At 44.8% G+C, this 12,452-nt stretch overlaps 1 protein-coding gene across 1 annotated transcript; it reads left to right on the forward strand.

Annotated features, from left to right (window-relative positions):
* The first annotated feature begins 732 nt into the window (after nucleotides 1-732).
* Nucleotides 733-11,420, forward strand: LOC149371070 (uncharacterized). The gene is made up of 4 exons (XM_089584630.1): nucleotides 733-807; nucleotides 1,680-1,763; nucleotides 8,732-8,996; nucleotides 11,024-11,420. The coding sequence occupies exons 3-4, from the start codon at nucleotides 8,748-8,750 to the stop codon at nucleotides 11,336-11,338; spliced, it is 564 nt and encodes a 187-aa protein (XP_089440756.1). The 5' UTR covers nucleotides 733-807; nucleotides 1,680-1,763; nucleotides 8,732-8,747; the 3' UTR covers nucleotides 11,339-11,420.
* Nucleotides 11,421-12,452: the final 1,032 nt, after the last annotated feature.

Below are 12,452 nucleotides of genomic sequence, written 5' to 3' on the forward strand. Positions count from 1 at the left end.
GGCGAGGATGATGAACCATTGATTACCACCTGCTGCTGGCGTGCCCTTAAATAATCTTGTAGCCAACCGAACAGATAGTCAGGGAGACCAAGGCATGACATTTTTTTTAAAAGAAGGTGGTGTGGCACAACGTCAAAGGCCTTCTTAAAATCTAGAAAAATAGCATCTATCTGAAAACAGTCGTTCATCCCGGATGCAATGTCATGAATGAACTCAGTTAGCTGCGTTGCACATGACAGCCCTGATCGAAAGCCATACTGCGCTGATGTGAAAAAACTGTTGTCTTGAAGGTGTTTTACAAGTCCAGAATAGATTATGTGCTCCAGGGTTTTGCAACAAACAGATGTCAAAGATATGGGGCGGTAATTGGAAACCTGGCTACGATCACCCTTTTTGTGAACTGGTGTAACATTGGCTATTTTCCAGTCTATAGGTAGTTTTCCAGTCTATAGGTAGTATTGGATTCCAGAGAGTTACACTCGATTTTCAGTATAGTTTTTATTACGCAGCGTATAATTGTCCCATCTGATTTTATCCATGTAATCTAACACAACCTTAAATATTTATCTGGCGCTCTTTGGCCTTAGTCGCCCTTGTGCCATTGAACTCCCCACAAACTAATTTCTGGCAGATAACGATATCACAAAACATACCAGATGGAAACCTATTACTGTAAGCGAAAAAGAGTGGCAAGCTTAATAGGAACCAAGGGATACGACAGAAGTGAATTAAGGCGGCTTAATGGCGATCGTAAGTTGTTCCTGGTCGCTAACTGTAGACGGCTGCAAAGTGAAGTTTCAAGACAGGGTAAGAGTTTTTGAATCTGGTATACCTTGCTTAAATACTGTTTTGAGGCTAGTCTATCGATAATGTTTCAAAATAACATGAAGAGGATATTAAGCCATGCGACGACGATCAAGGGTGCTGTCATGGTCATGAACGAATGATGCTAATTGTGGGCCACAGACATAGGTTCCATAAAAACAGTCGCGCTCCAGAAAACAACTTATTTCAAAACAATTAGCAATGTTAAAGTGCAATACATCCTTTAAAATCTTGCAAATAATATAAAAAATCTGTAATGCTAATTGACAGGTATGTTATTATCAAATTATTTATGAATGAGGACCATCTTCTCCGACGTCGATTTGGCAGGAGATGAGTAGCTGTTGATTAGGGCACATAATGATGTTTTTTTAAGAAAATTTGCTTTAGTTCTGATAAGACTTAAAGTGTATATTTTAAATCACTGTATTATAAAACCCAAATCCCTTTTTGTGTGATATCCTGTAACCTTTGAATATGGAATATTTACCAAAGTTTGGTTCTTAAGATAACAGTTGCATGTCAATTCATCCTTTACAAATGAAGGACAATTTTTTTACCAAAAGGAAAACCATTATCATTTTAATGGCCAAACTTAAGTTTATTTATTTGCTAGTATTCACGGTTAACTGAAATTCAGCAGACAACAAAGGCAAACATGAAAGCAGGGAAGTCATACCTAGATTGCCGCCCAAAGCGCATTGTTTCCGCTTTCAGAGGCGCCTAAACATGGGGGCATGGCTGCTTTCTACCCTTTGCGCATTGTTTGGTCAACGCTACGGGCCATGTCACCGGGGCGCCGCCGTACCTGAGGCACTGTGCGAGCGCTATGAGATCGTCGACCTATCCTACAGCTTCAACGGCAGAACCGTCTATTGGAACGACGGCGAGTCCTTCAAGCTTGACGTCACGATCCACAACGCAACTACAGCCGGATGGTGCGTAGTGTCATTCACATTGATCCTTCGACTTTCTTTGGCAGGGGCAGGAGCAGGACAAAATTAAACCAGATGTAGGAGCCTAAAGCGGACTTGTTGCCTGCGAACAAGTTAACGACGCATGGCATCAAAAAAAATTTCAAGCTCGCTTAATTACTGTTACTTGTTGACAGTGCATTGGCATTAAATATTTCATCGTATTTCACGCACAGAATTGTTGATTGTAAAATATTTTATTCGCCGCAGAGAGCTTAGTGCTAAGAGGTCGCGTTAAGTGGTCACTCGAACCAATAATTGAAGTTCTGAGTTCAAATCTCCCGCTGTACCGTGGGATTTTCTTCATGTTCGTCAGATGGCGCTTCCATGTGCCTTTTTTAGTTGCCACTGAAACGGCCATGCGTTTGAAACTGGGCTCGTGCCGTATTCGCCAAAAGTAACCATCGCCCAACAGTATTTCCTTTCTTAGTCGCGTAGTGAAGCAACTGTGGCAGCCTTTAAACTCTGAGTCTGTGTCAAGTAAGGTGAACCCCTGTCCTTACGTTCTGACACCTTTTAATCTTTAGGGGTGCCGTAAAAGCTCCACTATACGGAAGAGAATCAAAAACCTGTTGCGTGGTTACTTTTTTCAAAGGAGGCACGCGAAAGTGCCCACGTACTCATGCTTTTGAACTGACTTGCGCGCGGATTGAAATTGATGAATATCATGGCATCCAAAGCACAGCGCGAGAGGCTGGCAGTTTAACACGCCTGGTGTTTGGCTTCAGCGACGGCGAAATGTTCGAATGCATCGGCCAGCGGAGGTGACGTGTTCGCTCCGCTGCGTGTTAAAATCGCACTCTAGACACTTTTTCATTTGCTATTTATTCTGTATCTCGTGGTCTCATCACGGCACAAACCCAGGCAACCAATAAGTGAATTTCTTGACAGACGTCCGACGACGAATTTTTAGTGAGAGCTTCCACTCAGCTCCTTGGCCGTTGTCTGTGAAGTCCGTCTGTGTACCCACTGGGTTGCGGGCAACCTGCCCTAGGTGGCTCACCCAGGTGGCAGGTGGGCCACCTACGTCATGTGGCCTCGTGACTTCATCACAACCTGCTCATCGGATCGGGGGTGAACTGTACACCGTGGCAGTTAGCAGTTAATAATTGGTCGCGAGTGGTTGCTCAGGAAGAGCAAACTGGGTCTCACAAGCCCCCCCCCCCCCCCCCCCCCCCTCAGTGGCAGCCCTTGCCAATTGCAGGGCTGTGGCGCACCGGTTAACCATTGCACCACTTAACCAGGAGTGGTATGAGGACTTCCAACGTTCTCTGAATGTAAAGTATACAGAATGATCAATTCATCATGCATGGTCATCAACCCATTTTAAAGCTCTCGGAACTTAAGTCCGATTTCGCCGATCTTTGACTGAAACCTGCTTGACCTTGAAAAGCGAGCCTCCAGCAGAAATCGAAGTGCTTACGCACTTATTGTTTTATTGGGGTGCAACGTCCGAAAGCGACTCAGGCTTATGAGACACGCCGTAGTGAAGGGCTCCGGAAATTTCGACCACCTGGGGTTGTTTAACGTGCACTGACATCGCACTTAATTCGCATTTGGCCTACCCACGCTAAATCGTCCGCAATTTTTTCTACTATGCAGCATTTAATGCTTTCTAATTAATAGAGAACATTAGCACCACCGTACGGTAAAAACGGTAACTGCGACAGTGCTCGCCGTAAGGCAAATATGCATGGTTAGACAGGCGACGGTAGCAACAGGAACGCGCTACTGTATTTGCCGTACGACTGTCCTGCAAAGCGAATACCTTGTAATAGCAGCTTGTTATTTCAATTTTCAATGAAGGAATGCGTTTAATGGCTTGCAGACCACATTTTCACCCACATTTCAGGTCTAAGTTTAGGTCCCAGATCACTTAGATTACAGTAAAGAACAGCCATGTAAACTTTCCTCTGTGTACAGAATACTGTGTATATTGTTCACTGTGTATTGCACCGCATATATGGGCGCGTAATTAGGACGACAGGTTTTCCATGCTATTCCGATTATATTGGGAGAACAGTAAAATGATAAGGAGTAAGTATTAGTGGACAAATAAGATAGCCTTGATAAAATACAATGCCTTCTGTGGGCAATTCTCAGGAGTGTGTTTCAGGAGGAAGATTTTCAGTGGAGTATCTGCAATTTTTTTTCTACTGATGGGTCGTGAAGTGTTCGGGGTAACATGGGCATTGACACCGGTCCCCTTTACAAAAATTGCGATATCATCTCATGTGTTGCTCGACTTCTTCAGCTAAACTGCCCTAAGTCTGGGCTGCAGATCGCATAATCGATCCTGGGCGCGCGTGTAGTCGTACTTTTGCAGAAGGAAGTACCAAAATGCGTCCAGGTCGATATATTATACATGGTATATAGTGCAAACTCAAAGAAACTCATTTTTCGTTTGTTTCAGTTCTCAATTGCGTAAATAAAAAATAGTATATATTATGTTTTTAACGTCCCAAGGCGACACACGGGGCATGAAGGAGGAAATAGTGGAGGACTCCGAACTAATTTAGATAATCTGGGGTTCTCGATACCGCTGCCTTGGGATCAGTACCCGAATAGCAAATTTGCGGAATCGAATTCCAGCCGCGGGTGATGCGTTTCCATGCAGCCGAATTGCAAAAAAACGTTGCTGTGCTGTGCGAGGTCAGTGCACGTTAAAGAATCGCAGGTGGCCGCAATTCCCGGAGTCCTTCACTACGGCTTGCCTCATAGCTTATTAACTGAAATCTACCCTGCAGTGGGAACTGTGCTACATACGTTTCAATAGTATTGGGTGAGGAGGTGGTTAAAACTTCCATATTGCGAGCAACTCCGCGCATTTAGCCCTGAAACCACCAGTACTGGCATACCCTTGGGAGGCCTACAGTTGTTGGAGCATTTCATGCTTGTGAAGGGGCGAAGAATACATTTGCACTTAGCTGTAAAGAAGATGATGGTAGCCATGAGGGCACTGTGGATGGTCCCGCTATATTCCGACCTTAGTAGAAACTTCAAGCCACCCCAAGCTTAGCATAACTCCTCGCCAGGAAATCATTTTTTGTTGCGTTCTTCCCCTTTCTCATCACTGCTACTTTCTTCAAGTTAGATCACGTTACTTTCAGTTACATTATCAAAAAAGGAAATGCGCAGTGAGTATTTCAGTCTTGGTGGACACGTCAAGGTTGGGAGATGGACTGAAGGGGGTGAAAAGGATTTTAAACGGGATCGTGGTCTCGCAACTTATTGTACGCATGTCTCTCCAGGAATCTCTCAATCCGAAGTTATTTGTGTAAACTTCGGTCTTTTCTCGTTTATCGTATTTTGTTTCTTCCTCTCAGTCTACTCGTCTACAGCTACTTCATCTTCCGGAATCTGCGAATGCAGTTGTTCATTTAAGTCATAGTGATCATTTAAAAAAAGTTTCGCAAAAAACATATTGATCTCTGCTGTAAGGAAACCATGGAATCCTTTGTTCTCAAAGAAACAGTGTCGCTACAACTGCCGCATGACACCGCTTCTGTAAATATCCTCGCCAACAAGCCCTGGTAGCGATTGTCTTACGACATGATAAGTGTTACCCTTAGCTCGGTTATCTTATCGCACCCGGTAAAATTTTTAACTAGAAAAAATAACAGACGCTTGAAGTGGGCGGAACCTTACAGGAAATAATGCGGAAATACACTCCAACAAACTACTTATACGAAACGTGCTACAGCACAAATAAAGATCCACCCACCGCGATGGCTCAGTGGTTATGGCGCTCGGCTGCTGACCCGAAAGACGCGGGTTCGATCCCGGCCGCGGCGGCTGGAATTTCTTTGGGGGAGAAATTCTAGAGGCCCGTGTACTGTGCGATGTCAGTGCACGTTAAAGAACCCCAGGTGGTCGAAATTTCCGGAGCCCTCCACTACGGCGTCCCCCATAGCCTGAGTTGATTCATGACGTTAAACCCTAATAAACCAAGCCAAACAAAGATTCATTTTTTCATCAGATTTTATTTTATCTGTTATAGCGTGGGAACATGATGCAGCGATTAGCATATCCACTTTAAAAAGTTGTAGAGTTTTAATATAGCTAAACCCAGGAGACGTGCGAAAGCATGTGTTCAGCCTGGTTGGCTCATGGTTTTGCTTTTCTGGTTCCTCGTCATGTCTGGTGACGATATTAGACTCAGATTAAGCTCTGATCGAGGTTAGCCTGATCTGATCTGTTCGCAACGCAGATGTAAGTTGATGAAGACGACGATGTCCAATGTACAGCGTGAGTGTGTGTTGCAGTTTAACACGAAGCGTGATCGTCCGCGGCGATAGCGTATTGCCCTCGTGCAGTGGCCAGCGAAGCTGTTCGCACCACCGCGGGTTCGAAATCCAGTCGCCTCAATATTTATTTTATTTCTGCATGGGCTGTTGTTGTGCCATGTTTTGCCAAGGTCACCTTCAAGGTCAAGCTTCACACAAACTCGGTGAGCCGGTTATAACTCGCGAAGTAGTGTTTTCGCGGTGAAAATCCTACGCGAATGTTACCGGCTACTAGAGTGTATAGTTAGTCATGGTGATATATAGTTTGTTAACGCGGACAAATCGACTTAAAAGTGGCACGATAAAATCACTATTCATGATGCGAGAAGAGTGAAAGTACCATGTATCAGAAAAGAAGCGGCAAAAGCCTCGTGTTATACGAAAGCCTTTGCTCGCGCTATGTAAAGTACAGAGATAAATGGAGAAGGCCCTCACAAAGCGTCGAATGCTCATTGTTGTGGAGTTCATATTCAGCAGGCGTGGTCTCTCCTCTGTCTTCCACTAATGTTAAAATCAGTTTATTTTTTTGTCACCATCTGACACACAAGTGAGGCAAAAATATGCCATTTGATCCCACATCGCCATTAACTGGAGGGAGACAGCGCACTTGTTTAAGTGAATATCCCTGCTGCCTTGAGAAAAACTGTGCTTTCTGTATGCCTTCTTCATTTCTTAGTTTTTTCGCCTGTATTTCTTTTTAAGCATTACTTGCGACTATCAAAGCATACTATTTAGTTATTAGTACCTAAAATGCCCCTGTAGAAGCGCTAGGTAGTTTCAGCACGTCGATGAACGCCTGAATTGAGCCGGATTAACGCGGTAAACTGCGTGAGCAGTAAGGCGATTCCAGTCCGGGGCGGTTTGGACAAAACGTTATGCTGCGAAGACTTTCTTAAAAATATATTCTGAAATGCCAGCACACAGTTTATGTCAACCAGGCATGCGCTGACATTCATGAATACCGAAAGACACTTACTATAGGCAGGGTACGCTATGTGGAAGGCTTTTGTCCTTTTTTTCTCTAGTTAGCACCACCGGGAAAGGAAGGAAGAGCGCATAAGGCTCCAGATCTCAGTAAATAATTCCAGAAAAGTAATCAACAATGCATCGTCCCACTATTAGCAGTGACGCAGCCTCCCTGACACGACGCTGCGGAAAGCAGCGCATCGTTGGAATCTAACAGTGTCAGTGTCGCACTAATGTTTGTGCGAATGGGATCCTTTCAGCTTCACGGCCAGCGGTGTTGCAAGAAAGTCACATGTTTCTCATAATATCAACATTTACTTCATACTGCACCCTTGTATTTTCCCTGAGAGTGAACATATTGATTCCTAACCCATTTCTAGCAGATCGGGTTGCTAGGTCTTACACATGTCGTGCTCCATGTGCAGCGCTAAGTATGGCTATGTCGCACCGTTCTTATGTTAACAAAGGGAAGCAAATAGGGGCGTTATCAGCGGAGGGAAACTGATAAGTAGCTCAGGAGGCACATATCAGCCCCTCCTAGCTCGGTCACTAATACGCCATGGAAACGCCGCGAGCAATCTGGCATACTTTAAACAGAAATAACTTTGGCCGGCGAAAAAACCTAGTTGAAAAGCCTTGTTGAAAAGGCCATAAAATTAGCTGTTGATGATGAAGAAGTACAGCTGGGGATTTATGTATTCTATTCCAGCGAGCTCCCCTGCGCTGACAGTAAGGCTCTCCATGCGTTCAACTTCATGCGTATTGAGTTTATTATCATATCTGTAACTACCACCTAATCATCAAAATGTGTGAAGCAGCTGTACGTATCATAACTATGAAATTTACGTAAAGACTCTGACGCACAGGGTACTACAGCGTTATTTTCGTGCGCTTCCAGCACTGATCCTGAAAACCGTCATATTAGCTGATTTTATTTGCATGGCATTTAACGCGTTCTGCTTGGAGCTAATTATCAACTGGTATCTTATTTCTCTCCATTTTTTAATTTTAGTCTCATTAGCTGTTCGAAAGAAATCATATTTTTGTGCTATAACTACCAGTGTTTATTGTTATGATTTTTTTACACGGGGATCCATTAGGGAACAACCATGTATTTGGGACTCTGAAGTTCACTCTATCGCTTAAGCCCACTTCTTGCAAAATATTGATAAGTTATGGCGTCAAAGTTCCTTGCTCTGGTACTCATAACATACAAAAGCTACAAGCAAATGGAAGTAATGCGCTATCCGCAACATGTGGCCTTGTAGCAGAGCATTACAAAATAATTTTTGCCGGAGAAATGAAATAAACTAGGAAATAATTGCCCAGGATGTTATGCGGTAGCATGGAAAACGGCATGGGTAAGCTGCAAAGGCATTATTTTTTAAAGCTTGTACCTACCAGCCTGCAGGTCTGCATACGCATTCATCGAGTCTACAGCAGTAAAATTGTTGTGTACAGTTTTTATCCGGCGACATATACCCGATGACTGAGTCAAGTTCTGAAAAACAGATCTGAATTTGCTTGTTATGGCTTTGAACTTGCACATCAGCTCGACCGCTTGTGTCATGGCCCCAGTTCCAGCGCAGCATAACGATCTACTTCCTCAGCTTGGTCACCTCACGTTCGTACGCAGCAAAAGTGGTGAACTGCCGTTACACATGCTGACTTCTCTTCCAGGTTTCAAGTGGACAGCATGTCGGAACCCATCCACGGAGGTACCCACTTGGACTCCCCGGTGCACTTCTACAAAGACGGCTGGGACGCCACTCAGATACCGCTAGAGAGACTGCTGTTCCTGCCAGTAGCTCGCGTAGACGTGCGGGCACAGGTGTCACTGAATTCCGAGTACCTCCTCTCTGTGGACGACATTCAGAACTGGGAGCGGCGGTACGGGCGCCTGCCAGACGGCTGCCTCTTTGTGGCCCACACCGGACACTCTAAGGTGAGCCATTTGCTTTCTCTTTCCGAACTCAACCACCTGATGAAGAAAAAAAAACTCTCCTGCTTCTGGGCTTTTCTGGGTTAAGAGTGACAGTCTTACTTTAGCCCTATCTTCTTCATTTTTCTTGCCCTTTATAAACGCGCGCATGCTCGTACCCACCTGGAACACATAAGCAGAGATGGCACATTCCCTAACGCCCTGTTGCCATCTCCTATCCTCATGAGCAGCGTTTGTCAAAAGTACAGAGCCCAAGAGGATTGATTCTAAGCTATGTAGGGGGCGCTCTTGTGGTATCAATGGAACTCCTTTCGGAAAACTCGAGGACGAGAGCTTTTCCAGCATTCGAGAGGTACGGACCACCAGCGATGAATACAGCTTAAGAGAACTTGTTGAGCGAGTTAGTAGCTGTTGACTGTAAATAATTAAAGGCACAAAAAAGCACAAGAGAAGAAAACGGGACAGGACGGTGTGTCCCGTTGTCTTCAGCTGCGAACTCGCCCAATAGGAGACTCTCCTAAGCTATATTTATAGTACAGCGGTTCCTTCTTTGTATGTGTGCCTTTAAATATTTACAGTGCAGCATATAGAGCAGCACAGCATGACCCAGAAGCAAACCCCCCGATCTGTATACTGTTCATAAAGAATGCACCGTGACACTCGGGCTCTAACGGTCTATGTTGCAGCATTCTCATTCTGCAGCAACAATACGCGGCAGTCTGGTACCGACGTGCTGCTACGGCTGCTCCGATAACTACGCCGGTACTTAAGACAAGCTCCTTCATTTAGTTGTTTAAAAAATTACATTAAAATCATTGCTCATCGATGCGAACATCACGTTTTCGTACTTTTTCCACCCAATTTTGGTAGAAGGCCGTTAGGCGTTTGTAGTGAAACTGCTTCCCTTCACCATTTCTTTGATCGGTGAGGGACTTCCAGTATGCTTCATTACGATTCCAGCGAAACTTGAGCCATACAATCAGGTGCGCTTTCTAAGCATGAGATGATTTCTCACGTTTAAAAGCTAATAAACTAGCACTTTTTTGTGTTCGCAGTCGCATAGTTACGGTGCGCAGAAAAAATTCTTGATGAAACGCCATATAAGAAAGTAAGGCCGTTTGTTTTTAACAATGCGTTCATCATAACATCCATAAATGTGGTACCTCGCAACAGAACAAGCTGACTACAGGCGTTCACACCCTTGTTGCTTTCAGTTTCTTCCCGTTGAGCCTTGTGATTAGAATAGCTGCCATTAAGACGAGGTTCTTTATTATGGTTAAAAAATTTGCCCCATTTTTCTGGAAATACACGGACGCTGAATACAATATGGGAGCGAGCTGCAGGGTCAGGAAAATTGCAGGCGCAAAATAGAAACGCAATCATAGTACACAGTACAGTATGGCTTTTTTATTTTGTATGTATCTGCTTTGAGAACAACTCATGTCAGTCAGATAACAATTCATCTTGTCAATACCGCTAAGCCTCAAAGGTAAAGTCCAATAAAAATGAAGCTAATCGGTTGCGTGTCTATCATACAAAGTCAAAAGACGTTTTGTGGTACACTAGTCACTTTGTCTGTAGTAATACAGAAGAACTGGCCGTATGCGGTCATTCTTTTGTTTCACCTTCTTTAAAAATGTATTCCAGTGCAGCAGTTTAAATTGATCAAATGTTGCGTAATTTGGTCTTTCATAAGAATTTTGACTGCGCTGACTCATCAGTTTGAGCGATTCTATTAAGTGTGAGCCCGGTAGACAGCTTAACAACCGGCCCCGTATAATTTGGCCTAAATATTCAAAGTGGGGACGGGTAAGATTGGAAAAGAGGAGAAGCGGAAGCACAAAGAGACCTGGGAAGCCAGATCAGATCCAAACATTCCGGGGCATGTGATCATGCATAAGGACAGCGGCACACGAAGACAGCTGCGAGAATTTTCCGTCCTGCAGTTTGTTTGTCAGGCATGATTATAGTTCCTGGTTGCGGTGGTGATGTAGTGCAACGGATTGAATACAATGTTCGCACTCCCGCAGCATTGGCCGAACCGCACGGCATACATGGGCATCGACTCCAACGGCGACAAGCACTTCCCGGCCCTGGACCCAGAGGCTGCGGAGTTCCTGGCTACTCGGCGGAGCGTGTTCGGAGTGGGCTTAGACACTCCATCAGCTGACGCCGGCAGCGGCTCGGCCGCGCACCGCGCCTTGATGCGCATTAACGTTTTCGTCCTGGAAAACCTGGTCGGCCTGGAGCAGATACCTGCGAGGGGAGCGTACGCCCTGGTGCTTCCGCTGAAGCTGGACGGCGCCAGTGGATCGCCCGTTCGCGTGGTTGCTCTCGTGCCTTGAAGTTCTAATAGAGATGACACTTTTGTTTATCTTGTTTAGTTCATCAATACGTTACACTGGACGACTGGAGCGATATCAACATTACGACCACTGCTTTTCCTGTCACGAAAAGGTGTAGTAACCTGGCTAAGATAGACTTTGCGATCACGATAAGATATATAACCTTTTTTATGTTCTGTGTTAATGTTACTAAGCAGTAAAAGCAATGAATTAATAAAGCACTTCCCTTTCCTGCTTTCATTTCTTCAAAGCATTGGCATGCCTTGAAAGAAACAGAGAAAGGGGTGCCGTTGTGGAGGGCTCCGGAATAATTTCGACCACCTTCTTCTAATAAATCTTGTGGGCGCCTTTCGCGCTATTTCAGGCTTTCCATTTTGTATATACCGTCTTGTCTAACCTTCACTTCGATTCCCTATCGTCGGCAAGGTCCTGGCGTGTCCCTGATATCCCGCTTAGAATGGAGTTGCCGGGATTGGTGTTGACACGTTACGCGCCTATCCAACTCCTTCCGGTGCAGCGGGAAATTTGAATCTCGCTTAATGTGAGTGTTGTATGCAATGTAGGCTACTCGCCAACTTGGAGTTCTTCGAATTGGGCTTTCGATACTATACATGCAGGTCTCTTTTGTGGTCTCTCAGGCAGCGGTTTTGGTTTTGTTTGGTCGTGCCCTATAGCTGCTGTTTCGTTGTTATAGCGGCGCGGTGGCTCGTGCCGTCATTTTACGCACTCGACGCGCGTGGTATCCACACCTCTTGACGTCGGCGCAAGTTGCCGTCGCCAGAAAATCTCATTAAGTATTCAATATGTATACATATGTAACGTTTTAGCGCCCGTTCATGGGTTGAGCAGCGTCGCCGCCGTCGGTGTAACCGACTCAAACCATAAATAAATAAATAAAATAAAAAATTGCCGCGGTAGGGAATCGAACCCGCGGCACCGCGAACAGAACAGCTTTGCTGGCCACTGCAAACCAGGCTATTTTTTTTTCTTTCATGGTATTTATTCTATATGGTTATGTACATAAAGTATATATATACATGTATATGGGTGTATATATACGCACAAAAAAACTATTTTACAGAGCACCTAGGTAGGCGCTACGTGGCACAAACAT

This window comes from Amblyomma mixtum, chromosome 1 (genome assembly GCF_055824585.1).
Source record: "Amblyomma mixtum isolate Tamu chromosome 1, ASM5582458v1, whole genome shotgun sequence".
NCBI classification, from domain to species: Eukaryota; Metazoa; Arthropoda; class Arachnida; order Ixodida; family Ixodidae; genus Amblyomma; species Amblyomma mixtum.